The sequence below is a fragment of the Cryptotermes secundus genome, unplaced genomic scaffold (genome assembly GCF_002891405.2).
Source record: "Cryptotermes secundus unplaced genomic scaffold, Csec_1.0 scaffold462, whole genome shotgun sequence".
Classification (NCBI taxonomy): domain Eukaryota; kingdom Metazoa; phylum Arthropoda; class Insecta; order Blattodea; family Kalotermitidae; genus Cryptotermes; species Cryptotermes secundus.
In genome coordinates, this window is record NW_019724744.1 from 1153314 (window position 1) to 1180631 (window position 27318).

General features: G+C 41.3%; 2 protein-coding genes across 2 annotated transcripts in view; both read left to right on the forward strand.

Moving 5' to 3' along the window:
• Positions 1-150: 150 nt before the first annotated feature.
• LOC111862819 lies at positions 151-5841 on the forward strand (the record flags this gene model as incomplete). Its single annotated transcript, XM_023848540.2, has 5 exons — positions 151-237; positions 779-887; positions 979-1068; positions 5214-5462; positions 5753-5841. Coding segments are annotated over exons 1-5 (558 nt in total), but the record flags the coding sequence as incomplete, so codon positions are not given.
• The window catches only part of LOC111862831 (protein strawberry notch), a 31119-nt gene continuing 9628 nt past the window's right edge, over positions 5828-27318 (forward strand). Inside the window, exons 1-15 of the mRNA XM_023848557.2 lie at positions 5828-5997; positions 7628-7721; positions 8251-8460; positions 9605-9780; positions 10892-11298; positions 12691-12844; positions 13388-13548; positions 16237-16356; positions 17377-17540; positions 19163-19369; positions 20642-20946; positions 22427-22526; positions 22955-23119; positions 23380-23492; positions 26477-26648. Of these exons, the coding sequence (XP_023704325.1) occupies positions 5842-5997; positions 7628-7721; positions 8251-8460; positions 9605-9780; positions 10892-11298; positions 12691-12844; positions 13388-13548; positions 16237-16356; positions 17377-17540; positions 19163-19369; positions 20642-20946; positions 22427-22526; positions 22955-23119; positions 23380-23492; positions 26477-26648 (2704 nt within the window). The 5' untranslated portion in view covers positions 5828-5841. The remainder of the gene's footprint in view (positions 5998-7627; positions 7722-8250; positions 8461-9604; positions 9781-10891; positions 11299-12690; positions 12845-13387; positions 13549-16236; positions 16357-17376; positions 17541-19162; positions 19370-20641; positions 20947-22426; positions 22527-22954; positions 23120-23379; positions 23493-26476; positions 26649-27318) is intronic.

The following is a 27318-nucleotide window of genomic DNA, read 5'->3' on the forward strand; positions in this document are numbered from 1 at the left end:
ACAGATTTACTTCTCATATACGAGCACATATTTTCTGAGTGATGAAGTGTCATATTTCAGATTATATGCAAGGCACATTTAATATTTCGGGTTAATAGAATAGACTTCGAGCATCTACAAAGTATCAAATCTAGTGGCTGTGAATTCTGGGATCTAAACCAAGATGGCGGGAGCAAGCACTAAATAAAAGAGGAAAAGAGTCCGCGCCGTGACAAAATGCCTCGTCCGAAGAGAGCAGTACGTATTAGTTAGTTATTTTAATGCAGTATGTCGTGAGAAATGTCCATGAGTCAGTAGCTATTAATGAATCTCATATTGCACTAGAGTATTGTGGAGAATATCCTCGTACATAAGATATGTAATTTTTATGGTCAAGGAAATTGGAATGGAGGGATCCCAGAAACTCTGTTTCTCATGTTTTTGTCACCATAGCACAACAGAATCATGATTAAAAATAATAAAATTTACAGTATACAGTGGCAAAAGAGGCAAACTGATTATTTAAACAATTGTGTATCGATTGATTATGTTGCCTTTGTCTGAACAAGAGAAATAAAAAGAAAAGCAAAAAAAAAAAAAAATGGCATTAGAACCACTGGTTTAATTGAGAAGCATGAAGGTTATGAATTCTGTACGTGCGGTTTTTCCTTTTTGTAGGTAGTACCTCTTTCAAATTTTAATTTCGTAAAATATAGATATATATATTTCTTTGGGAGAGTTTATTTGTTGGTAGTGTCTCTGTAATATGTAGTTTAAAAGATTTTATTTCATGTTATAGGTGACTAGGAAGGTGAACTATACTGATGTCAGTGACAAAGAAGAGAGTTCCCCAGAATCAGGTAGTGATTTTGATGATGATGAAGATCCTGATAAAATAGAAGTTCCAGGTATGTCATGCTCAAAGTTTGTATTTAAACATTTAATTCAGTGCAGTTGGGTTTAGGGATTGTTATGAATGAGCATTGTCAATGATTCTAGGAGGTGGAAAGGATCTAGCAACTGCAGCATCCATTAGTACCCTGAAAGAAGAACCAAAAGATGGAAAAGTGAAGACAGAAGGAACAAGCGGTAACTATCATATGTTCGTTTAAGAAAGGTGACTTTGTTGCATTACAGATGGAAGATTTTACAATTTAAAAATCATGTAGTATGTTGTTAAATTATAGAACTGGAAGCCACCTCCCATTCTGTCGCCTTACTCGTAATGTCCTAAGCAAGTTATAAGGTACCCTGAGGATATGCTGTGTCTTTGTTAGATGCAGTGTGTGCTTCTGAGAGAGGGATAGCCCCTGAATGGATGAAATATGTGCATCATTCTTGCTTTGTATGGCAGAATGCTGTGTCTTTGTTAGATGCAGTGTGTGCTTCTGAGAGAGGGGTAGCCCCTGAATGGATGAAATATGTGCATCATTCTTGCTTTGTATGGCAGATATCACTTTAGGTTAGGGTTGGGTGTGTTATGCTGTTACATAGGTTGTGTTAGTTTTCAAGCAGAACTTTCATTTGACCATACTTAAAAGTTGGAAATGTGTTATGTAAGTATAAACATATAATTTTTTACATGTAATACAAATCTTGTAAAGAAGATTGATATTTATAGTTTATAGCAAGTGTTACATTAATTTATAGCAACCCACTTAATGGGAACACAGTCAGTGGACATTGTGGCACAGCTTGCCAAAGAGCTGCTTGAAGGTTTTCATTTGTCAGTTTGTTGCTGTACTTTCTCATTGGGAAATGAAAGTGGAAACTTACACCCGCATAGTGCACAACCATGACACCTGCCTGTCAGTACCCAAAGAAAATTTTTCTCAGTAGCAGGAAAGAGTGGTGGTAGTGTGTTGATGTGGTGGACACACTTGAAAATCACTTAGGTTAAATTATTTGATTTTAGATCATTAGAGTGGTAGTTGTGATATTTTGTCTCTTCATGTGACCTACCTATCTCCTTCTAGTATCTGATCACAGATAGAAAATTTCATTGTTTTCAGTTTGATTTTATGAGAGCTGTCAGAAAAGCATTTAGCTGCATTGGCACGAGAGAGAGACAGTTTGTACATCAACTTGTACTGCACAGTGTCAGACTGCTAGTGGATTTGGGAGACCAAGAGTCAGTATACCTTACAGTTTGTCTTCATTATCGCCAAAGTAAATCTTGGAATAGCTACCATGAACCAAATATGTGCATTATATTTCAGCCAACTACTATTCCACATGTGTTGTGAGTTTGAGCAGTTTCATGGCAGTTAATGCAATCGTGGTTGATAAACTGGTCTGTGCAAAATCTAAGGGATTTTTGAGCATTATTTTGCTTTACACGAATTTTATCCAGAGTTTTCTTTTTTACTGGGCTCTTGACATTTTGAGTGCCCTTTCTGTGCCCAGTACAAACCCTCTATAATTTATTTATTTATTTACAGTTGTATGAATAGATTCCCTGTTGGGATGTGTAACATCTGGAAATTTATATCAGAATATTTGTGATATTCTTACACAAGCACATTTCACACAGACATCATACATTGGCACTCATTGCAGTGTACGTATCACCACATGACATTTCACAACAAGAAGTAACATCACCAACTGGATATTGAAATAGTAGAAGGATCTTGAGATTACAGTCTGTCAGCCCACTACGCCTAAGTTACTTTAACTGTAACTGATCATTTATTGTAGCAGTATCAAAGAGGAATGCAATGAGTATAGATTCTTGGTTAGGTAAGACTGATGCAAGGTGTTATCTGTTTGGCATGTCTCTGTTTTGCCTCAGTGGCTGAAAAGTTTATGGGGAACTCTATAATATGATTGCGCTGTACTATGAATTCTTCCAGCTCACTTTACAAAACAAATGTGGGCGTTAAAAAGTATTGAGTATTGTACTGTGTGCATTGTTTTACTTATTCATCCTGAGTTGCCAGATGAGCTTGGGGTAACGTGCAAAGTCGGTACTGAGAGTCGGTCCACAGTGGAGATATGCACATTTTCACATACGCTAACTACAAATGCCTCCCAAGATTAATACAGACAATTTCTAAAGATAATTCTGCATTTTAATTTTACTTTTAAGAAGTGTTTTAAAATGTATTTACTTAATTGCCTTAATTTTTTATTATCATATATAAAAAAGGTAAAGTTGTCCCTATGTCTAACTAATTAAGCACCATGCCATGAAGACGTATGGGGGAGTTGAGGAATAGACCCACATTTTCTTGACCTCAGCACTAAGTGGAGGTGAGTGGTGAGCTTCACGCCCCTGCCACTTTACCCCTGGGGAAAGATCCCCTGGTACCCACTGGACAGCAGGTTGGGTGGGCCCCAGAGCTGGTCTGGACGCTGGAGAAGAGAAAGTTCTTGAACCTACAGAGACTCTAATGCTGGCACCTCTGTCGTCCAGCCTGTAGCCAGTCACTATACTGATTGTGCTATCCCAACTCATCATGTGTAATGTTTTATATGTTAATTTTATTAAAATACCTTTGTGCAATATTTAATTTTTGTTTCCTTTTTTGTGTTGCTCCAGAAGTAACGAAAGTGGGGTGCAGTGGAATGAATTATTTTTATTTTCATTTTATTGTATTGGAGGTCAAAGTCCACCATGCTTAGTGTTCTTTCAGTCCATTTCCTTGTTTATGCATTCTTTTATATATGCAACTCTCACGTGTAATGAAAGTCATTTGTATTGGAGGCATTTGTTTGATGCATTTCCTGTTAAGAATCTTCCCATTAGCATCCATAACATAAAGAGGAAAATATACAAAACTGTAATTTCATTTGTTGTGTATGGGTGTGAAATTGGCCTCTGTCTTTTAAGTGGAAAGCATAGGTTGAAGATGTCTCACAGCACGGAGTTTAGAGGAGTATTAATACCTAAGAGGCATGTTGGAGAACGTTACATAATGATGAGTCTCATGCCTTGTACTCTTGGCCAGATATTGCTAAGGTGATAAAATGAAGTGTGATTAGATGAAGAGGGAATATGTTGTGCATAGGCGAGATGAAAAGTGCATAGAAATTTTAATTCTAGAATGTGAAGGGAAGAGACTACACTGAAGACTTAGGAATAAATGGGCCAAAAATATTAAAGCGCATCTTGGAGAAGTAGCATGTGATAGTGAGAATTGGAGTCATCTGGCTCAGGATAGGGACCTTTAGCAGGCTCTTTTGATGTTTGTAATGAAACTTCAATAAAAACAGGGACTTTTATGGCTAGCTGAATAATATTAGCTCCTCAAGAATTATTTTGCTGCACATAGTATCACTGACAAGGCTATTGTGGAATTGTATGAGGTTCATTATAAGCGACTAATTTTAATAGATGGAGGTTGTAGTTGTAGCATGCTATTTCAGTTCAACTCTTGGCCAGGACACTAGCTGTCCTGGCAAAATTCTTTCATGGTTTTGTGCAGCCCTCAGACCAGGACTGCCTTTTTCCAATATATAATTTTCCTATCCTCATACAATTTGACATTACACTTGGTCGTCGACTTACGACCACAAAAGAATGAAGAATAAAAGTGATTAGAATGTAAAAGTTTTTAAAAATAAATTATAAAGATGATAGAGAGATTAGACAGGTTAAAAAATACTGTTAATAAATTTTAAATTGAAATAAAATAACTTATGGAAAACCTTTTGTCTGTCTTTGTGTCCAACCAAGCATGAGCACCTAAACTGTTAGATGTTTTCAAAATTTCTTGTGGGAGACATTCACTGGAAGTTGTAGAGCAGTTCTGAATTTGAAGAATCAGCTCACTATGGGCTGGCAATAGCCCTCATTCCACATTAGTGTGGCAAAGTGAGCAAACAGAACACCTCAGGAAATTGGGAACAAAATGCCTAGTAAAGTTTGTGGAACATGAGCATGATGCAGACCTTCCTAACAGCATGGATTGGTCAAGCAGTTTCCATTGCCTGGCCTACTCCATTGCCTGACTTTTCTGCAGTGGACTTTTTTCTGTTAGGATTGAGTGTGTTGCCTCCCCCATCTTGGTACGATGATGAACTGCGAGCAAAGGTTGTTGCAGTAGTTATCATGGATGGATGGATGTTATGCAGGTACAGCACACAGAAGATTTTTTAAGCAGGAGAATGGTCTAAAGCATTGCACTCTGTTTCATATTTATAGTTGTGTTCATTTGGGAGGTATTGTGTTTGAAAGTTTGTTTAGCAAATTGAGTGCAGAATAATAAAGTTGAACCCCTTTGCATCAGGTGTAGGCACAAATGCCGCATCAAACCTTCCTAGCAAGATCCCAGGCGGGCTGGTCACCAAGGGCAACTCAACCCTCGGCTTTGAGAAAGTTCGAGTCGGTGGTTCAGGACAGACACCGTTTCCATTTCCCCCACAGGGCATGTTTGGTGGGATGGGAGCACTGGGAGGAATGGGGCCTATGGGCTTCTTCCCTGGTATGGCAGGCATGCCCCAACACAGTCTGAATCCTGCCCACCTGTTCCAGCAATGTGAGTGTAATGTTTGTTGTTTCCATGGCTCTTTCTGTTTTTATTGTGATTCTAAACAACATGATGTTTACAGGTCTTCTTGGCATACAGTACTGAGATGTGGTCATGTATGTTGTGACATTGTGTAGTATTGAAATAGATACCAATGTTTTGGAGGAACCTGCTGTCAGTTAGCTATTCCTACAGAATGTTGGTATTCACTTGTTGGTCTAAATATTTGTTAGGAGTTGCAGTTTCATTTTGTTGAATGTTATCATCACAGGGCAGTATTACAACAGTTCCAATTTCAGCACTGGACATGGGTGGCTTCAACCCCATGGGTATGAACATGGGTATGAACATGAACATGAAATTCCTGGTGAACATGAGTCTGGGACACATGGCTGCTATGAACCCATTCCTTCTGGGCCAGAATGGGGCGTTGCTGAATCACCTGCTTGGTCAGTCTGGAATGAATGCAGCCATGCATCAGGGCTGGGCTGGGGGCCTATCGGGAAAGACAGTGTCACAGCTGTGGATGAATGATGAGACAAAGGTATGCCTCTTGCAATTTGTATTTGTGAGCCATTCATTGTGATTACAGGGGTTAAGTTTGAACCCTGAGCCACTTAAATACGTAGCTGGTAGACTGAAACACTCTGATGTACCAGTAGTTAGCTACCCATCTGAATTTTAATTATGTTAAAAGTTGTAAATTATAACCATATATAACCATAAGTAAAGTAAATGTATCCCTGTAACAGGCTGTGAATGCCAATAGGGTTGTGAGATGTTAATTAATACTAGTGGGGTGGGACTAAGTCCCTTGTACTGCGGCCACTTCTGGCCTATTGTGCCAGCCCCAGATGTTAGGTGAGGGTGATTGTGGAGCAATTGGTGGAATGAAGATTGGCAAGGGAAACCAAAGTACTCGGAGAAAACCTGCCCCAGCACCACTTTGTCCACCTCAAATCCCACTTGACCAGATCTGGGATCGAACCCGGGCCGCTGTGGTGGGAAGCCAGCGACTAACCGCTTGAGCTATGGCGCGGCCTTTATGAGATGTTGAGGTTCCCACATTTTCTAGACAGTCGGCTCACAGATTGCGGCAAGGTTGCCAGCCTTACACGCCAGCCGCCCTTTACCCCCAAGAATATTCCTGGTACTCATTTCTGTTAGAGGCTGAGTTGACCCCAGGGTGATTGTGCAGCTGGAAGGATTAGGGAAATTTAAAAAATCCAGTGATTTCATCGGGATTTGAGCCCACGACCTTCCGGCTTGTAGCATAGTGCCTCACCCAACTATGCTACCGCGTGCAGTGATTGCCATATTTGTTCCACAATTCTGGTTTTCAGCTGTCATGTCACAATCCTGTTACTTCCTAATTAGAATGCAGCTGCCAGCCTTGTAGATCTGGGAGATTTGAATCCCCATTCCTGGAGAGTAACGGCTAAGTAGCCATGGAAACTGTCAAGTATCTGCTACTGAGGCTAAGTAGCCATGGAAACTGTCAAGTATCTGCTACTGAGGCCAAGTAGCCATGGAAACTGTCAAGTATCTGCTACTGAACGCTAAGTAGCCATGGAAACTGTCAAGTATCTGCTACTGAGGCCAAGAAGCCATTGAAACTGTCTAGTATCTGCTACTGAACACTAAGTAGCCATTGAAACTGTCAAGTATCTGCTACTGAACGCTAAGTAGCCATTGAAACTGTCAAGTATCTGCTACTGAGGCTAAGTAGCCATGGAAACTGTCAAGTATCTCCTACTGAGGCCAAGTAGCCATGGAAACTGTCAAGTATCTGCTACTGAGGCCAAGTAGCCATGGAAACTGTCAAGTATCTGCTACTGAGGCCAAGTAGCCATTGAAACTCAAGTATCTGCTACTGAACACTATGTATTTCTGTTATCAATGAGAAATGTGTTCATAGTGTGATATATGAGGTTCTCAGGTCAGTGAATAGGAAGATTACTGTGTGGGATGTGAAGCTGTATAGTCTCGTAGAATGTTACCACCATTTCAGAGGAACTTGCTGCTTCATCTTCAGGGCAGAAGAGTGAAGATAGAGGTAGCAGTTGCTTCCAACATATTGATAATGATCTACCAGACTATGCGACATCATGTGTTGCAGAGAATAGTGACTTCCATGTCGAGCGTGTCTGAATGTTGGTCTTGTTTTTCCATAGCTTCACCCTCTTACCACTGTGCAGGAAGAGGAGGAGGTTGATGATGAAGACATGGGTGTGGCCGAGACATACGCTGACTACATGCCAACTAAATGTGAGTACCCACTTGGTCTGTAACTCTCCCACTCCTGCTTTCCCTTGTGAATGCTCCCAATTGTAAGTGGATTACTTCATCTCATCAGTGGAGCCATTTGTCATAAGCAGGTGGATGGACACACTGTCACACTCATTCATTCGCTTATTCACACTTTCATTTGTTCAGCTATCAAGCAAACGTAAGAAATATCCCAAGTTGTGTTCATTTTTCTCAGTCAGTTTGATACAGTTAGAAAACGTTGCCTGCCATCTAAGTTCAGATACAAGAACTAATGTAAGAGCAATGTAAATGAATAAGAGATTAATGTATCATATAGCAAACAGAGGTAGGAGGACCCTCACTGAGTATTTCAGAAATGAAAGATGAAAGAAATTGTCTAGTATGTAGTATATTGAGTATGACATAGGAAGGGGTAATTTACACGTAGGAATTGCAGAATGGCACTTGACAACATTAATAATTTTAGTGTTAGTTGAAATTGTTGTTATATGGGACTATCCTTTGCTGTTGCTGATCTGTTGAACAGTGAAACTGGGTAAGAAGCATCCTGACCCAGTGGTGGAGACTGCCTCGCTGTCAAGTGTTGCTCCGACAGATGTGTGGTACAAGTTGACATTGCCTGAGGACACGATCACGACAGGAGCGCTGTCAGCCCTGCAGCTGGAGGCAGTCACGTATGCTGCACAGCAGCATGAGCATTTCCTACCTGATGGTAGTCGTGCTGGCTTCCTCATTGGTGCGTAACCAGTCATACAGGTGGTGCTGGTTGATACATTAACATTTGATGCACTGTGTGTACCAGGGGCATGGTATCCAGTATATGGTGCCATGTAGTTGTAATAGAAAGTTGCAAGTGTTTCTAAGCAACCTGAGGCGGCTGGTTCCAAATGTTGATACCTTGCTACCAACATATGCAGGATCACCAAGCAGGTTGGTGCAATGGTAATGTTCACATCTCAGCCAGAATACCAGCTATCCAGACAGAGCTTTTTATGCATTTCCTCAGTCTCTAGGATAGTACCTCAATTAGGCCTTACTGCTTCCTTCATAATCCTTTACAGTTCATCTAACAGCCATCCATTCTGCACTGTACAATAATGTACATACCATCAGATCTTGTATTCATGCCTGTGTGAAGCAGATCTTGGTTACTGTATGTGGCTGTATATTTGTAGAAGGGTGCTGAGTAGAACAGAACGATGCGTTGTCTTCGTCACTCCTACAGCATGTGATTATTGTTGTATTTATATGGCTGTCAGAACTGATTTCAGGATTGAGGGAACAGTGAACATCAACTGGTGTAGCTTCTGTGTGTGCTAAGTATTTGCTGTCTACTCTTTGCCATACAAACAAGCCAGAATCATGGCAGTAACTTGTCCTAAGCCTACAGAACACCATACTTTACTCAGTTCATTAGTTAGTAATACACTTCTTGTAGAGAAGCACATTGTCTGTGAAGAGGAGTGTGTGTCTGTTTGTTCTTCATATATTTCCATGCTCTTGCACTTGTTCTGACCAAACTGGCACAGTTTGTGTTTCAGGAATCATTTATTCTAGCATAGTGAGGAATTTTGCGTGTTTTAGAGCTTCAGAAAACAAAATAATACCTTGCTTGCCCTATATGTCTGTTGATAGTTTTTGAGAAATTTAATCTCTAGTTGTCTAAATATAAATGACAATTTTCAAAAATTTGTAGGAAGCCAAGAATTTGCATTGTAATGGGTTAGTTAAATTCCTTAAATTCTGGTACCTTATATTAACATAATTAAGATCAACATCATAACTTTTCAGTGTATTAGACTTCCAGGTAGGTGAGCTAGTTACGTCATAAAAATAAGTGAGGTTTCAGATCCAATTGAGATGGCCTTTGTTTGTGCCAGGTGATGGCGCTGGTGTTGGCAAAGGGCGGACTATTGCTGGAGTGATATTTGAGAATTACCTGAAGGGGCGCAAAAGAGCAATCTGGGTGTCTGTTTCAAATGATCTCAAGTATGATGCTGAGAGGGACCTGCGTGACATCGGAGCATCGAAGATAGAGGTTCACGCTCTTAACAAGGTAACTACCCTAGACACCAACTTCATCACCATGCAGTCTCTTACACATATTGTTACTGGGGCTATGTGTATCATTGTATGGTACAGTTCTTGCTGTGAAGTCTTCCCAGACGTGTGTGTATGGAATTAATGTTCAGGGTTTCAGAGACTGCCTCCAAAGTGACCAAGTGATGAGCCCATGGTCAGTGTTGGTATAGGAAACTGCTAACCCTCTGACTCCATCCACTGCTCCTTCACTTTTACACACTGAGCTAACTGTGATATACTCCTTGCATCAACACCTAGTGCTGCAGTCAGAAACAGTATTGGAAATGTGTATTATTATTATTATTATTATTATTATTATTATTATTATTATTATTGTTATTGTTATTGGAGGGGGTGGGTTTCCCCATGCACCGCGTCTATTGTACGTCCCCCTGTGATATTCTACCGGTCTCTGTACGCTACCGATACTGGTGCGTGCCATCAGTCCCGACTCAGCCAGCGAGTTCGGCCTCTACTGGCTCAGCAGTATCTAGATGCTTCCCCCATCTACCAGAGGTGTTAGAGACTATTGTTGGGCAGGAAATGTCCTTTATAATTTGGCTCGGAGGCCTCGTTGAGGTATGAGGTTCTTTTACGTGCCGTAAAGCCACGACACGGGACCCACGGCTTAAAGTCCCTCCTGGAGGACTTGTTCCCTGAATTTTTCTGCCCTTAAAAATTCCACGACCTCCACCGGGTTTGAACCCGCGTGCCTTGAGTCATGAGGTGGGAACGTTACCCCTAGACTATGGAGGCCGCTTTTGGAAATGTGTAGCATCTTTGACTCCATGTTGAGATGACCATCTGAGAAGACTTGATTTCACACAGTTGAAGTGAAAGTTTTAAATCACATACCATTATTTTTGTTTTGTTTGGTTGCCATAGTTGGAGTAAAATATTAACTTTAATTAGGCGTGCATTTAGTATTACTTCAGTTGTGTGTGTAGGTGCAGTCCAGCTGGTCGAAGGTTGCATTCCCCCCCCCAGTTAAAATTTGCCCACCAGTCCCATAGTAGCAGGAGGTTTATGCAGCCATTTGTGCATCAACACAGTATGGTATATAAGTTAATGTCTCTGCTCCACAGTTCAAGTATGCCAAGATCTCTTCAGCTATCAATGGAAATGTGAAAAAAGGTGTAATATTCTCAACCTACTCTGCACTGATTGGGGAGTCAACCCAGTCGGGTGGGAAGTACAAGACACGACTGAAGCAGCTGCTGCAGTGGTGTGGGGAAGATTTTGATGGACCAGTTGTGTTTGATGAGTGTCATAGAGCCAAGAATCTGTGTCCTGTGGGCTCTTCAAAGCCCACAAAGACAGGTCTGACAGTGCTGGAGCTTCAAAATAAGCTCCCAAAGGCTAGGGTAGTTTATGCATCTGCTACTGGTGCTTCAGAGCCTCGCAATATGGCGTACATGACACGCCTGGGCATCTGGGGTGAAGGTACGCCCTTCTCCGAGTTCACAGATTTCATCTCTGCCGTAGAGAAGAGGTTGGTATTAATGCCTCATATTGGAGCATAGAACATCTTGTTGCTAGTACATATCTGTAGCGCTTCTTGAAATCCAGTACTGTAAGAAGGTTGCTGTCATCTTGTATTGTTATGCTATGTGGTTTAGTAAGTAGTACTAATGAAGAACACTGTCTTCTGGGATACAGAGCCATGTAGTCTGTTGAAGGTCAACCAGCGTTTCGGAGGAACTTATCACCTCCATTTTCACAGTCAAAAAATCTGAGCAAGATACCAGCAAGAAAGGTGGTGGTGGTAAGCTGAGTAATCAGCCGTATTTCAAATTTTTAGGAAGCAGGAAGAAAATGGAAGAGTGGACCTCAGTTCCCAGTGGCTCGCCATGGGACAAATTGAAACCGCTGGGCTCTCACATGACCACCAAGTGAACCAATAGGAAGCAAGAAGTGGAGTATAGAATGACAGAGAACCCAAATCTGTTATCATGTGATGGAGGCTTCCTAGGGAGCTGATGGGAGGTTTGCATGACCTGTTCAGACAGATGCCATCCTCCCTGTTCTTATTATTTGGATGGAACTCAGTCATTTGAAGCCTGCATCACAAGCAGATCTGGGTTGCCCATGGGGCCATGCCATCATACACATTGGATCCCTGTCCAGCACGCCCCCACACATTTTCCCTGCCTTTTTTGTCGACCACCAAAACCGCCCCTTTTCAAGGCCACCCTGAACTTCTGTCCTTGTCTCCTATTGGTTTGTTGGTGGTCATGTGAGAGCCCAGCGGTTTCGTTCTGTCCCATGGCGAGCCACTGGGAACTCAGGTCCACTCTTCCATTTCCCTCTTGCTTCCTATATAATCTGAAATTTCTGGCTTGCCACCTGCTTTCATGCTGGTTGTTTGGCTTATTTGACCCTGAAGATGGATGCAACATATTCCTCTGAAATGTCGGTTGACTTTCAGCATGCTACACAATATTATATACCACAAGACAGAACTTTACATAACCACTGCTGTGAGAATTTTAGACCCTGCATGGGTTCTGATGCTTTGTAGAAACATGTTACCTCTGTCTTGAGGGTAGAGAAGTCACTCTACTGCCATAAAGTCACAGGCAGCAAGTTTCTCCGAAGTTGGTACATATCAACCATACTGTGTATTGTCACGCCCCAGAAGACAGTAATCTTGATGTCATCATGTGAACCTCATCTTGCTCTAAAAGTTACTCAAATTGTGGGCCAGTGTTTATTAATATAGCACGTATATGTTCCTGATCATCCACACCATAGCTTCTACAGCTCTGCTTCTCGCTGTGGTGTACGAGGTGACTAGATGTGAGATTTGTGTGCAGAGAAAATAACTTGACGTTGAGTGTGCATTTCTATCAGATATTACTGTTTTGACCTGTTTGTGTTGCAGAGGTGTGGGTGCCATGGAAATTGTTGCAATGGACATGAAGCTTCGGGGGATGTACATCGCAAGGCAGTTGAGTTTCCATGGTGTTGGCTTCAAAATAGAAGAGGTGGCATTATCAAAAGAATTTGTTAAAGTTTATGATGAATCTGTCAAGTTGGTAAGTCTGTATTAGAAGTCCTACATGTGATTTCAGTATATATTCAGCCTGATTCAGGATCATAGGCATTAAATCAATAAGGGACATGAATATCTTACTTGCATATTGGGGGGGGGGATACATGATTGAAATCCTGGCCTGATTTAAGTTTCTGTCTAAACAGAAATGCAAGATATTGGCACAGTACATTACAGCTGCTTCATCCCATATTCATTACAAGTCTTTACTCGCTGTCTTACTGTGATGTATTATTCACCACTAAAGAACTTAAACTAATGGTACAGCTCTACAAAAGAATTTTGTATAAGAAGATATGCTGATTGTGTGTTTCTGTATTACTATCACTGTAAGAAACATGTCATTTAAAGATTTATGTTGTGGTTTTCTGTGTTAGACACCGTATAATCTAGTAGGCAGGTACCCGTGTTTTCAGCAGTATGAGCCTTCACTGTGGAAACCTTAAATCTTGTACCATTTGAAGATACTTGGCAGGCTTGAGGTCCTTCACTGTTGTGTCCTGCTGATGGTGAGCTCTTTGTTCAGTGGGTGGAAGCCATGCAGAAGTTCCAGGAAGCTGCTGAGCTTGTGGATGCTGAGAACCGCATGAAAAAGACAATGTGGGGGCAGTTCTGGTCCTCACATCAGCGTTTCTTCAAATATCTGTGTATAGCCGCAAAAGTGAACCACGCTGTTGTCACTGCAAGGTAAATATTGCTCTTACAGAAAGCACTGCACATTGAAATGATATTTTTTTTTAAGGAAAGAACCCACTTGAAGGTTTCTATTGTAGCGGAGTGCTGACCCAAAGAACTACGTTTAAGAAGGATGCCATGATTCTCAGGCCCTGTAAACTGCCTCAACAGGGGAATTGCCTTTCTCATTATTTTACAGTGAACGTGTATTTTGTTCAGCTTATAGATACATTGAATGGGTTGGTCTAGAGGTAATACTTTAGACTGGTGTTTCCTGGAATAATTTGGCCAATTTGTAACATGAAAATTTATAATGGAACTCCTAATAAAATTCTTATATATGCAGCTAAAAACCCATACCACAGATTAGTAAGGATAATAATAAAAAATAAACGTTAAACAAGGATATGAGATCAACATATTATGTAGCTGCATGTGTTTAGAAACGAAAATCGCATTTCGTATATGTGAAAAATGAATATTGGAAACTCACATGCTACACATTTGCAGTCTTCATTGTGAAGAGTGGTTTTTCTATTCTTGATTGACAAACTCTCATTCTCTTTGGTTTGATACTGGAAATTTGAATTCTCACATCTTGTGCCACATTGAATCTATTAAACTGTTTTGTCTTTGTTGCTCCCTAATTTGAGAATCTAGTTCTGCGCAAGATATGCCGGTGGAAGCTATCTGCTGATGAACTGCGTGCCTTGATAAAGTGTTTCTCTGAGGCAAAAGTACACTGTAGTTTCTTTATTTCTTCCTTTGAAAATGACACTTATATTCTAAAGAAACTTTGAAATGAAAATTATGTTAAGTGACGTTTATAATAATATTTAAATTGTCATTCTATATATTGTGATGAAACTTTGCAGAATGTTGGGGTTTCACAGAACACCATTCAGGTAACACTGCTTTAGACTTATTGTCCAGAGGCACTGGTTTCAAACTTTGTTTGGGCACTGGCTGTCCTCATGGATGATTCTCATGATTTTCCTCAGTCCCTCCAGGCAAATTCCAGGATATTGCCTCAGTTAAGCTGTTATTGCTTCCTTTCTATCCTTTGCAATTCATCATTCATGAATCGTCCTGCCACTTGATGCTGACAGTGCTCTTAAGTACCTGTAAAAGATTGTTTAAAGGTACCTGGGCTTTCATTGATGCTGTCATCTGTGCAAGGAATTTTTTACTGTGTTTTCAGTTTCAATCTGAAATTGAAGATGTTTCTGCCTTGGTGTTATGTACTAGGGTACATTTTTCTCTACAGTATTGTTAGCCTTCAAAGGGTTGTTGAATTTTTAGTGATATCTTTAAATTCAGTTCACAGTGTTCTGGGATGTGATGACTTATAATTTAGTGGATAGCTGCCAAGATTTCAGTAGAACCCATTACCTGCATGTGTGACATGCTAGAGTACCATGATCAGGATACTCACGGCTGTGAGAACAGCAAATCCCAACTTAAATTCATTCGGCACTTTTGTGTTTTATTGGAAAAAATCAAATTTTTCATTGACCAAAATTGAAGGGTAAGCCAAGCAAGCAGCAAGCAGAATGACATGCTTACATTTTTCTTGATTTACTCTTTGTTCCTGAAGACGGAGGCAGTACATTGTTCCAAAATAGTGGTGAACTTTTACCAAGAAACTGTGAGGCCAGTGTACATAGTGCCAAATTAAACCCCAGGGTGAAGCAATGTAGTTTTTTTGTCCCTTTAGGTGGCCATGGTCAGATCATACACTCACCCAATAGGAGCAGGTATTGCAATGCGAGTAGGTAGCAGACAAATCAACAAAGCAATTCAAATTTAAATACAGCTTAGCTTAATCGTAATAATACAACAACATATAGTAAAATGCATATAAACCAAACTGAAACATGTAACCACGGTCTGCTACCAGTTGGTGCATAAGGGGAAAATGGGTGTTGTGAGCACACACTGTACCAGTTTTTGAAAGTCGCAACTTCAAATGATCCCGAGGCCAGGTAAGAGTAAGATCACAATAAAAGGCAGTCTAGTAAAATAAGGGCACAATAGGTATGTAATAAATAAACCCCAAAAGTACAATGAAATTGGGCCGTGATTCACCCACAGTGAGCCTGATATATTTTGTAATATTTGACTACTCTTGGTACAGTTTAAGACATCAGATGCCCAGGGTGAGGCCAGAAGACAACTAAATGCCGGAAACATTATACTTTACAATCACAGCACCAGGAGAGGTGAGAGCAGACATAAGGGAGTTTAAGAAAACATGCCAAATATAAGTTTGGAAACCAGACACTCATCTGTCCATCTGTCCTCCATTCTGAAACCCTCGGCTGAACTGCCTCAGGCTTCCACCTAGTTCAGCTGCTAAATCCCAAATAATCTGCAGCGTGCCCACCATTAGGCAAGGCCTCGGTGGATAAGGGAGTGCGGGTATAAGCCAGGAGTCGGTCAGCATGACAGGAAGGCAAGAGGCTGTTCCATAGAATACTGTACTGAGCCAAGGTACTTCTCAACATTATGACATCCCGGGAGGTAGTACCCTTCATAATCGCTGCTTCTGAAACCTAAGACCCAGCATTGTTTGTACTCTGGTGCTTACTTAGACTTGGCAGAATCTTCAAATGTTTTTGCATTGTTTCTCTGGAGCCATTAGAACATTAAGGCCATGTTATTTATCGTGTTTCTGCTAGTGAATTGACTTACTTACAGGGAGGCTGTGAAGTGTGGGAAATGTGTTGTGATCGGTTTGCAGTCAACAGGTGAGGCCCGAACTCTGGAACAGTTAGAACGAGATGACGGGGAGCTCTCTGACTTTGTGTCAACTGCAAAGTGAGTCATTGAGAAGCCTTGTATAAAAATAGTGGTTATCAACCTCATACTTGACACACAGTATTTCATTCACTGTGCCCTATTACAGCTCTTGAGGGATGCTTTTAAATCATGGTTTTACTGAATATGCATGCTTCTGGAAAGAGAGCTACATTGAATGCAAGGATGTGTTCCTGAAGACCACACATAATTCAAGGTAGATGTTCTCATAGGAATAAATGTAAAGTGAGGGGGATTTGGGGTTTCACGTTATTTCAAAGGTTGCACAGGAAGTGAGACTTCGATAATTTTTTTTTTTTATATATTGCATTGCTTCAAATTTGCATGAAGTGTGCTTGCACTGTAGTTATGTTCCTCTTCTAGCGTTGTTTCCATTTTGCACTGCTTGATGGATGGTCTCCAATTTCTTCTCTTTTCCCACGGTTTCTTGTTTTCAGTTTTTTACTAGTATTTTCATCTTGTCTTAATGTCTTCCAGTACCCAGCTAAAACATGTACTGATTTGTCCTGTAGGGCTGCTTCCTCCAAGTCCCAGTGCTAGTGCTATCATCAAATTATCATTTACACCTCAGATGGCAATATGTGCAGTCTGTAGTTAGGTGGTCAGAATACAGCCAGGACCATCATGGTAGAACAAATTTCGCAAGCTGGCAACACATGAGCCTCAGCAATGCATGTATTTGCAAGCTCAGATGGTCAGAACACAGCCAGGACCATCATGGTAGAACAAAATTCTTGAGTGAAACCCACAACTAGAAAGATGCCAGTCTAATGAGACTGTTGGCCAATGCTGTTTCGATCTGGATGGCACTGGTAAGGCCTCAGGTCCCATTTGATGTGTACTTTGTTGTCCGTCATGGCACTGCTCTTGCTTGCAGTAAGGAATCTGTGTATTGCGTCAATTAAAATTAGCCTTAAGTGAAGGCTGTGAAGTGTAGGCAACTTTTTTTTCTTGAGTTTGAACCAACTACTGCTATAAATATGACATTTTAACCTATTAATTTCTCATGTGTCTTGGCAGAGGTGTCCTGCAGACGCTAGTGGAAAAACATTTCCCTGCTCCAGATCGCAACAGAATTCACCGGCTCCTTGGTTTGGATCCTCCTCGTAAGTCTGATCATGGAAAGGTCAACAATGGTGATGCTGATCCTGAGGCAGGTGGTTCGAGTGGCAAACGGAAACCAGGTATCGTGTAATGCCCTGCGACATTGTGACAGTAGCCAAGAACTCTGTCCTGTGTTGAAATCTGTATTCTTTGTCTGAGTGCTGTCTTGTAAAAGCATTGCAGTGTAGCGGAAGGAGAGCAGCTATGGATGTGCACTGAATGGGTTGACGTAACAGATGGGTTCTTGACACTTGGGAGGTGCTCAGTTTGAATTTCATCCTGGACACCACCTATCCTCACTGATGTTTCCCATGGCTCTCTTTAGTTCCTCCACACAAATACCAATACAGTACCTCAATTATGCCACAACTGCTTCATCTGAAATCCTTTCCAACTTATTATTCATCAGTTATTTTACAATTTGATGCTGTGTAGACCTGATAATGAAATTATTGTAATGTAACAGTCTCACTGATTTACACTCACTAGATTACTACAGCTACAGTACATGTGAAGGCTTCCATATGTTCACTAGTCATTGCTAGGTAGTGGCTGCTAACAGTGCAACTCAAAGACTGCTAACTGCCAATTCCAACCTCTGTCGGACTGGCTTCTCCGGTTGGTTCTCGTTTTATAACCTCGGCACAAACAGCATAGAAACATTGGTATCCTCTGTTGTTGCATCAGTATCTGTTATTGTGGAGACGTGTTCACTGCGTCATTGCCTAGCAGTGGCCACATCTGTACCTTCCACTACTCAGGCTTTCAGCTGTCATGTCACAGTATGTTAAAAGCAGCTGTGACTTGCAAATAATGTAATGGAACATTTGTCATAATGTTTGTAGTTGTGGCCTTATTATTCGAATCATATGTTATGTGGTGCGGATTTGAAAGTATGGAGCTCTTCATTATGCAGTTTTCTTAGTCATACTCTCACTTATTGTGTTTCAAATCCAGAAATTCCTGTCATTACCTGTTCTGAAATACCCTCCATGTGTCAATTGCAAGGCAACATAAAATAAGGAGTGTGGGCTTGAGTTTTAACGCCATGTAATTCAGAGAGAGAGAGAGAGAGAGAGGTTGAAGTTTCAGAGGACCATGTACCTCCAGCATCGGAAGCAGCCACCAAGCTGATCTGAGCTTCTGACTTACCTGACTTGCGTAGTCTCTAGCCCAGAAAATGGAGGTGATATCCTACTCCAATATGTCAGGCTGTCCCCAAACTACAACTACAACTTATAAGACTGCACTTTTCATAGTCACTTTTGTGAGACCCTCAAATTCAACAGAGTAAAATAATTTTGTTAAGTTTCTAATCTTAGCAAAACTTGTTCTCTAAGCAATTAACCCCTTGAAGCCTTCTTTTCTGAGCACAGTGTGGGGCCAGAGAACTACATGTAAGATTGATGCGATGTTTCTAAGAGTTTGTAAACAGACGGTTTTAACATCAATAAGTATTTTGTTCAGGTTTCCTAAAAGCACCAAGGCATAGATTAGTGCTGACATCAGCACACAGTATTCTTAGCTATGTACGTCAGTTTTAATTTGAAGTTGGAGACAAGTTTGCTGTAGTACACTACTTTGGAGCTACAGTGAGCTGTGCTCGATATTAAGCTCCATGGAGTTTGGTTATCTTGAATTCCTGCGTATGTTGACATTCTTCTTGAGATATGTGTAATTAGGGATGCCATTGCCTATCTAGTTCGACAGGCAGCTCAGCGAGCATGGAAGCGAGTCAAGATGTCCTCTTCAGAGGAATCAGACTCAGAGTCAGAGAAGGATGGTAGCACTTCTGGGTCAGAGTTCAAGCTGACTGGCACGGATTCTGCAGAGAGTGACAGTCCATCAGAAGACAGTAATGCTAGCTCCGACTTCAACCCCTTCGACACCGACAGTGACTCTGATGCAGGTAATGTGACTCTCCTGTTTTAATGGACACTTGAGACAAAGATACGTGTGGTTTGTTGAACATGACGCTGGTTCTGACACATTGTGACTACTGTGGAAGATTACAGTGTGCATGTAAATATCCCATAATGTGCTTCTTGAACAGTGAGGTTTATAGATCCTAGATGTGGTAGGAAAGAAAAGAAGATACCGGCTGAATGGTTACCACTTCATCATATTCAGATCATTTTCTTTAAACTTTGGCCTGCAGCCCCACTATGTTTTCTTTGTTATGGTTTTCTTTAGGCAGATACCAGGATAGTACCTTAAATTGAGATTAACTGGGTTTCTTTCACAACTCTTATAGTTCATTGTTCTATTTCTCAGCGTGTTTTGTTCTTCAAGTTGCTTTTTTATAGGATGTGACACATTGCAGCCTGGTAGAAAGGCACCAGTATGCTGCCTCTGCTTTCTTATTCCTGCCCTTTCTCCCCCTTCTCCTACTACCTCCATGTCTGAAATGTTGGTAACTGTCTGCTAGATTACAGGTTCCCAAGTCAGCTTTCTGTCGGAACTCTAGTCTTGCTGAGATTCAGTGTCTCTGGGCAAATACTGGGCACCCCTTCCACATATTCTCCACTTCTGTGTTCCAATTATCTGACAGTGTCTGAATTGCAGACAGCTTCATATTTTTTTTTATTGCTAGTGGGGTGGGACTAAGTCCGTTGTACTGCGGCCACTTCTGGCCTTTTATACCAGCCCCAGATGATGGGTGAGGGTGATTGTGGAGCAATTGGTGGAATGAAGATTGGCAGGGGAACCGAAGTACTCAGAGAAAACCTGCCCCAGTGCCACTTTCTCCACCACAAATTCCAGTTGACCAGACCTGGGATCAAACCCAGGCCACCGCAATGGGAAGCCAGTGACTAACTGCTTGAGCTATGGCGCAGCCACCCGACAGCTTTGTAAAATAAACTACTGCTGGAACCACCAGTGTACTGAAGAAAAAATGCTCCTTTGGGGGGGGGGCATCACAAACATGGATATATCTGCATAGTCAAGTGATTCACCAAGAGGTGAAGCCCTTGTGCACAGCAGATTGTCTGGTGAAGGTGAGAGGTACCCCTACCACACTGTTGAATGCATGACCTGTGCTACAAAGTCTGCATGTCAGCATCATGCTGAATATTATGGCAATGGCGTTATTTTGCTTTCATTGAGTCGTGAGTGTTCATGCATTTACTCCACAGAATCACAGGGACATTACACTCTGTTTCTGTGTTCATATTTTCAGATCCATGGGACAGACGCAAGAAAAAGGGAAAGAAGCACAAGTTGTCAAAGAAGGGACAGTCCACGCAGGATAAGATCAGCTCGCTTCTGGTTCGTAAGGCTTCTCACAAAGGCAAGCGTAATGCTAATGGAAACCACGGCAGTGGTGAGAAGGCCCCTCCCCCCCCTCCTCGTGACGCTATCGAACGGGCATGCAACATGAAGGAGGAGCTCCTTCAGCGGATTGAGGAGCTGGGGGACAAGCTGCCGCCTAACACACTAGATCAGCTCATTGACGAGCTTGGTGGACCTGAGAATGTGGCAGAGGTGGGTGTAACTTGTGCCTTCGCTTTTTTGAATGTTACTTTCTTCTGGGTAGGATACCATGCACACTGGTAGATAGCTACCGATGTTACCTCCATCTTCAGAGAGGCAAGAGTACGCTGGACATGGGAGAAAGTGGTAGGTACTGGGTCCCTATTGATCCAACAGGAATAAGGACGACAGTGTAAAGAATATGGATGTTTTGGAGAGGGATTCGTGAATGGGAGTGATGGTGGTTCTGGGCAGGTCAGCAGGAGATGCAGGGATGTGAGGAGAAGTAGAATGATTAAACCTTGGACCTTTGAAGGTCATTTTTGAAGGACAGGTTGAGTGGGAGGAGAGATAAAGCACTGAGAGTAGCTAATTAAAAGGGCAAGGTGGGGCAGATGAAGTTTTGTTTATACAGTTGAACCCCACCACCCATTTAAGGTTTCTTTTGAGGACCAATGGATTTGAACACTAAAATGAGGAAAAACTTAAAACAGAGGGAATTTGATACTGAGATTATTGAAATTGATCATTAAATGAGAGGAAGCCTTGGATCAAGGAATAATTAGATGGGGGTTCCATTATACTGTGCTTTCTGTTCAGTTGGGTCGAGATTGAATTCTTTTGAAATATCTTTGTTCATCTTTGCTCAACAAGATGAAGGAAGCCATTCTTCATAACATTTCATCTTCTGTCCACTTGTAAGCCAGTATTTTTTATTTGGCTTCTTGGGTGAATTTAATAGCTATAAGAAAGGGTAACAAATAATTTTCAAAATATGGTGGAAATTCTCTGGTTCCTCATTTATATACAGATGTGAACTTGCATGGTCAGTTAATGGTCCAGTGAAGCACAACTTGAAGATTGAACATAATCATTGGGTCCCGGGAGGTTCGTGGGGAATGCCAGTTTGAATGTTGAATGGAAGAACTGCTAAACATAAAATTGAATACTGTGATATCAAGGGATCTGTATTGGTTGAATTTTGGTGTGGGGGGGGTGGGATTTAATGATGCTTACTGTAGCTAGACTGTATGACATCAGATTGATTGGTGATGAGTGATACATTGGAAAGGAAGTAGTTGTGGCATAATTGAGGTACTATCCTCTCATTTCCCTGGTGTGACTGAAGAAAGCCAAGAGTATCTCAGTCTGGATAGCCAGTATAGCAGCAAGATTGAAACCAAGCACCTTTGGAATACAAATCCAGAGCAATGCTGCTACACCACCCTACTTGGTATTTTGGTTGAAAATTGCTGGTTGGGGGAGGAGGGCCAGGAAAGGGTAGAGGGTGTGGTGCCATATAGTTTGCTAGATAGGTAGCAGCGTTTTGGAGTGTCCGTCTTCAGGTTGAAGATAACGGATTGATCTGAAATATCTATACCTCTCTACCAAAGTGCATGGCATCACATCTCAGAACAGGGTAATCCCCATGGTTACTGCCACGGGAACTGCAAGTCTAACATCTGTTAATTGATATTTTTATGTTCAACAGATGACTGGAAGGAAGGGCAGAGTTGTCCAGACTGAGGATGGTGTCCAGTACGAATCCCGTTCAGAAGTGGATGTTCCCCTGGAGACATTAAATTTGACAGGTGATCTGTTTTAGTAAAACAGTGTATGATATATGTGGTGGTAATATATTTCACTTGCTTCCATCCGACCTAGGTAAACTACACAAAAGGGACACAGCAGCATGAAAATATCGTGAGGAAAGTGTAGGGGTATATTCTCGAATAATGACTACGTGCAATAATAGCATGTAAATATATTGACATGTGAGGTCATGCAGTGCAGTGATTTCGATCAGTTAACAGTTGGTCCATACAGCTTCGTGACATGGTGCTTAATTAAGTGCAGGGGCAACCTTATGTTACACTGTTGTACATATGTGTTATGCCAAGAGTAGATGTTGCTTGTCGTATAGTTCACTTTAATGAAGTTCTTGTTGTAAGCCATATTCGTATCACAGTTTCATTGTTTACTGAGTTAATGTGTTCAATACCTGAAATAATGTGTGCAGAGAAACAGAGATTCATGGATGGTGAGAAGGATGTGGCAATCATCTCTGAGGCTGCTTCAAGCGGAATCTCTCTGCAGAGTGATCGGCGTGCCCGCAACCAGAGACGCAGGGTCCACATCACGCTAGAGTTGCCGTGGAGTGCTGATCGAGCAATCCAGCAGTTTGGTGAGACACTGTCTTGCTGTTTGCCAGGTCATGTCTGTCTGTCTCAAGACTTCACTTCAACAGCAGCATAAAATATCACGTGCACAGCTGGAATGAGATGAGCCACAGGATGAAATGATAAAAACTTCAGAATGAAAGATAGTTATTTTTGTGGTGGTGCAGATTTATGGACAGTTCGTTTGTCTTACAGCCAGCACATTTTGAAAGGTAGACTTTTTGGAGAAGCATACCTTGTAATGGCTGATTTGTTGGTATTGCAGGGCGAACTCACCGAAGTAACCAAGTTAATGCCCCCGAGTACATTTTCCTGATCTCCGACCTCGCAGGCGAGCGGCGATTTGCATCTATTGTTGCGAAAAGGCTAGAAAGTTTGGTAAGTTTTATCACATTAAATCTCAGCCTCAGAATTTTTTGGGTGTTGGGGATTCCAGTATGTTACAAAATAAATCTTTGTCCTAAAATCATTTTACAGTGTAGATAGTTTTTTCCAGATTCCAGAACAGAACCCCTCTGAAAATAAGTATCAAAGAGTGAAAATGAACTAGTATGCTTGGATAATTCAAGAATAGGTTCTGCAACTTTGGGGGAGAAGTTTGGCTTGTGATTAATGGTCTGCTAATGCCCTGCTTCTCACTGATGGTTCTAGTTCCCAGGTAGTTGTACCACTATTTAACGTGATGCTGATAGTTTAACTACAAACACAATTGTTCTGCATATTCGGAATATGTTCTGTAAAGAAAAATGACATCAGCTCGGACACTGTATATTTCTATATGGAAAAATAACGTCAACTTGATGTGTGTATTTTTGTGTTACTGTCTTTTCCCCTCACTGAAAAAGAAATTCTTTCTTCCAATAATGCACTTGTCTAATTGATCTGTTCGGGCCAATGGCTGAACCCTAAATGACTAGTAAGTATTGGTGATTCTATCAGCACATTCCCACTGCAGGTCCCTGTTCGGACAAGCCTTTCGCGTTTGTACTGAACAAGTTCCATTGAGCATTCCTTGGTGGTTGTGGCCAGTCCATACCTCAGGCAGTTAGTTGCTGCCTTCTTACCAAGGGCCAGTTCCAGGGTACTCTGTGTGGGATTGGTGGTGGACGGCAGTGGGGCAGGTTGTTGTCAAAGTACCTCATTTTTCACCTGTGAGATATTATTCCATCAATGCTCCATTCCTGTTTGTCATCTGGGGTTGGTACAGTGGACTCATTTGCAGCCTAACAAGGAACTCTGTGTCACTCCACAACAGAAGAAAAAGAGACAGTTGTGACAGTGTCAGCTGTTGTGTTTGTGTGGCAAGGCATGCAGAGACAATCCTACTGGAACATAGAAGTAACCAGAGGATTTCATTTGAAGGTATCCTTGTAAGGTGCACACTGGCAGGTGTACATAACAGCAATGTAGCAATGGCTCTAGTCTGTGATAGCAGTTGAGTGAAAGCAACCCCCCCACCCTCCTCCTCAAACAGAATGAACTTTATACTGTGTTAAGTCTGGTGAACATGGCCAGCCTGGTCTTTTCACCACCTGGTGCTCTGCTCTGACTGTAATGTGCACTGTGGTAGAAATTTATGGGTATATATAAATTGTCATCCATGTGTAGTTTTGTGATTATTTATGTCAAATTTAAATATTTTTTATAAAAAAGAATTATTTTGATACTTTACACAACAATCAATGTTTTTAACACACTGTTACTTCGTTACTTTAACTAATTACTCCATAGGTAAATCCACAGTGAAAAAAAGAACTGGAAGATTTTAAATTATGTACGAGGAAGAGTCAGTAAATGGATCACAAAGGGATATAAAAGTAACATGTGATATTCGAACTTGGGAAAAAAAACATTTATTTCTGGACATATCCTGCACCAACACTGATACATTTGTCCCATCGCTTTACCAGTGCATTGAAATCCACAGAATAGAAGTCTTTTGTCTGTTGTCTTGGCCACTTTTACATCTCTGTTTCAACCTCTTTATCATCAGTGAAAAGTTTGCCATGTTCCTGGATCCAGTTGTGAATTGCTTTATGCAACAAACACTTTCCACCATAAAAAGGAAACATTTCTTTATGAATATCCTTTTCATTGAATCCTTTTTCCACAAAAACTGCACAACAGAACACCCCTTTGGCAGTACACCCTCAAGCTTGGTCACCATTTTGACTACTGAAACCAGCCTCTTGCAAATGCACATGCACGTCTGTTACCTAGACAGTCATGAAGTTGGACGGTGCTGCTACCTAGTGATGCACTTAGAAAATCTATTACATCCATTTGTGACCTATTTACTGACTCTCTTTCATAATTCAGGCTTATATTTATGGCCCTAGATTTTTTAATTAATGATGTATTGTACATTACTTATAGCATCTATGCAGTGTCACTTGCTGAAACATAATTAGTCTGATTCCTTATCGATTCCTCTTACATGCTGGTGTCGTTCCCCTTGTCAGCTTACCTTCAGTTTAGTGTTGGTATTTCTACTCTTACCCGCCATATAAAAAGTAGAGGTAAATATATTCCTGTGTTTAGTCAGCTCCACGCCATGAAAGCATGTTAGGGAGTGGAGTATAGTTTCATGCATTATAACCTCAGTGATAGATAGAGGTCAATAGTAAGCTTCATGCCTCAGCCTCTTTACCACCATGGAAAGCTTCCAATACCCAGTGGATATGCTGGGTGGTTAGTAAAGCCTGTCTGGATGTTATATAAAAAAGAAAAATCTCTCTCTTTACGTGGGATCAATCCCAGTTCTCTTGATTCTAGAGGCCATAGCTTAGTGACTGTACTGACAGGTATCCCGGCTCCATTAAATACCATGTGCATGGAAAATATAGAAACTCCTCTAAGTGTCCATATATTTGTGTTCACTCAATAAAACAAACAGTAGCCATTTCTGATTATAGTTTTGAGATGTGGGGTTCTCTGATGGCTAGTAGTAGGGGGTTTGATAGCTGACAGGGCTGACAGATTTTTCTGCTCTCTGCAGCTTCCAAACTGGCCACTTATTCAGTGGGTACAGGTGATCCTTTTGCAGTGGCAGAGAAAGTGGCGTGAGGCTGACCAGTTTCCTCCATCTAGTACTGCAGTTAAGAATCCTTGGATGTGTACTTCCACTCTCCCATACATGTTTATGGCTGCTTAACTAAACCCAAGGACAGCTTTACCTTTCTCTTTATTAAAAAATAACCTATGTAAAAGCATAATGTGATGACTTGGTTAGGAGCAAGATGTAATGCAGGTTGCCTGTGAAGTCCAAGACGTAGAACTGGATACATACTGAAGTTTTGTAATGGCTAGAATAGATGTAGAAAATGTAGTACAGTATTACGGACATTTGAATCTGTCAAAAGGGGGCGCTAACACATGGAGACCGGCGTGCAACAGAGACGAGGGATCTGTCAAGGTTTAACATTGACAACAAATATGGCCGAGCTGCCCTTGAGGCCACAATGAAAACGATCATGGGTTATGAGGCTCCCTTAGTTCCACCTCCACAGGACTACAAAGGCGACTTCTTCAAAGGTGAGTCATGGTTTGCGAGGCTGCTTGCTGTATATGCAGCAGTAGCAGGGTGTCCTTGCTGTAGCTGTGGGGTTAATTGCTGGCTTTTCATCATGGCAGCTTGGGTTTGATACCAGGTCAGATCATGTGGCATTTGTGGTTGACGGAGTGGCATCGTGGCATGTTTTCTCCAAGTACTTCAGTTTCCTTTACCAATTTTCATTCATCAGCCATCTGTCATCAAAAACCACTAAATCTGCAGTTATCTGTATCGGACCCATGAAAACCAACAAACTTGGAAATCTTAAAACTTTTTCTTTCCTTCATTATACAGAATTTGAACATTATTGTTTAATGGGATATGATGCTGAGTAGTCTGCTAGGTAATTACAGATTTTCTGAAAAAATGTGCTACCTCCATTCTCAGGGTAGAAGCATAAGCTAGGCATTTAAAAATCTGGTATGGGTATGTGGAGATGGCCAGGTTACAAGCCCTTACAAGCCAAAGTAATGGGAAACAGAAACATTTATTTCCCTTGACCCTTGAAAGGGCTGTTTTCTTTTTGCAAGAATATAAAAGTAGGAAGGAAGTACCTCTTGGTGACTTATGTGGTATAGGGAAATTAGAAAAGGTGGGATAAAAAAAGGCAAGTTGTTTCCACATTTAGCTTAGTATTATTCTGCCTTCAAG